We start from the raw sequence: 1,894 nt of genomic DNA on the forward strand, positions 1-1,894 counted from the left end.
TGCAAAAGAATAACTGCTTTCAATACCATGTATTTTAAAGAGAAAATTAAAGTGAACAGCACAAGACAAACATGCATAGAACCCCAAATAATACAAAATAAATATACACAGTACTGCAGTAGATCTTTCACACAGTCTTAAATTTCCCCACTGGTCAGCCGTGTCCGCTGCTGTAGCGCTGCGGCCGGCGGGGGGCTGTGATCTTGCTGTAGGGGGAGGGCAGCAGCGTGCCGACGCCACTAGCCCCGTTGTCGATACTGTCTCTTTCTCCAGCCCCTCTGCTGAGCTGCTTCTGACCAGCGGCGAGCTCGCTGACCCGGCTGTTGGCTGCCCTGCTGAATACCTGCTTGGTGCCCATGAWGGTGCCTCTTCCCGTCTTAACTCCGGTTCCGGCTCTGGCAGGAGGCTTGCCGGTTGGGGGTAGGCTGGCATTGGGCCCAGGAGGGGAACTCAGGCTTTTAGAGCTGCTGGTTGACGACGGTCGAACCTTCAGTCCAGCAGAACCAGCAGCACGGGAGTTATCATTGCCTCGTACCTGCGATAGTTTACTGGCTGTTGAAAGGAAAGTAGAAGAGGCTTGGGAGGAACAGGGGATGTTTAAAGGCGGAAGGCCAAGTCTTGGTACAGATCTGCTGGATTTGCAGCTACTCCCTGCAGCAGCGCCATCAGCATCCCTGAACGCCTCCGGTTTCAGCAGAGCTGAGGTTGGACTGTCTCCCCTCTCCAGAGATCTCAAGCTACCATAGAACCTGTGAGAATCTGCTTTGGCCCCTCGTGTCTTCAGACTGGAAGATGTTCTGGCAGAACCATGGTCGATTTTCAGACTAGACGTCTTGTGACTGAATGAATCCGCTCGGTGCCTGAAGGTGAACTCCTCCTCTGAGGTTAAGCTTTTAGGGAAAGCAAACCTTCCACTGTCACTGCTCGGTTTTAAGGCACTTGGAAACCTTGTCTTCTGTTCTTGGCTGGACTGTCTGATAAGTGGCGTAGGAGGAGAGATGTTTCCAGAGCCAGACTTGGAGATCATGCTACTTTTCTGCCCATTTGACTTCTTCCCCAGTGATGAAAACCTTAATGTCCCYGTCACACCGGCAGCTTCTTGACCCCATTTCGTTTCAGAGTTCTGTGAAGTGGAAACAGTACCCAGAGTTGTTGCACCTCGTGTGAGCCGTGGCAGCTTGATGAGAGTATCTCCTCTTCTGCTGATGGGCTTCTCGCAGCCATCAACGACTCTCTGAGCTGTGGAAGACATTTGTGTCTTCRGAGATCGAGGAACACTGTTGCTGTTTCCTCCAGACCTCTTGGGGGAGATGCTGGCTGTGCTACTTCTCATTGGCTTGCCTGCAGAGAGAAACTCGACCTCTCTTGGATCAAYGAAGGTGCTTCCCTGAAACAACAGGTTCTCTTGTGTGCTGTTGCCTACGGCTGCAGAAGAGGTAGGCTTAGTTTTCCTGGGAAGACTGGAGTGGTGGGTGTGGTGGGGAGAAGACGTTGGAGTGCTTAAGGCTCTCACCTTAGAGGATCCTTTAAGTGTGGCTTTGGTGGGATCAGGAAAAGCGGAGGCCTTGGTAAATGATGGTTTGTTGGGTGTGGCGGGATCACTGTCCAGCTCTGAGAAACAAATGCCACTGTCATTCAGCGAACTTTTCAAGCCATGCTGCAGAAATGGCTGTCGRTGGTATATACTTGGTGAGGTCAGGATGGACGCGCTCTCTGCTGCTGTCCTCTCATCTCTCAGGAAAAACCTGTTTGCTGAAGTACTGTCTTCACTTTCAGCGGGTTTTAGTCCAGCAGATGAATGGCAGCCTGATCCTGTAACTCCATGCTGAGCTGTGTAAGCGTCATACTCATCATTGATGCTGCTGATGATGCTGACTGGACGGGAACCTGCAGC

At 51.7% G+C, this 1,894-nt stretch overlaps 1 protein-coding gene across 1 annotated transcript in view; it reads right to left on the reverse strand.

The window, feature by feature from the left end:
* The window catches only part of LOC103457178 (kinesin-like protein KIF26A), a 41,168-nt gene that overhangs the window by 3,238 nt on the left and 36,036 nt on the right, over positions 1–1,894 (reverse strand). Inside the window, exon 12 of the mRNA XM_017302105.1 lies at positions 158–1,888. Within this exon, the coding sequence (XP_017157594.1) occupies positions 158–1,888 (1,731 nt within the window). The remainder of the gene's footprint in view (positions 1–157; positions 1,889–1,894) is intronic.

This window comes from Poecilia reticulata, linkage group LG21, assembly GCF_000633615.1.
Source record: "Poecilia reticulata strain Guanapo linkage group LG21, Guppy_female_1.0+MT, whole genome shotgun sequence".
NCBI classification, from domain to species: Eukaryota; Metazoa; Chordata; class Actinopteri; order Cyprinodontiformes; family Poeciliidae; genus Poecilia; species Poecilia reticulata.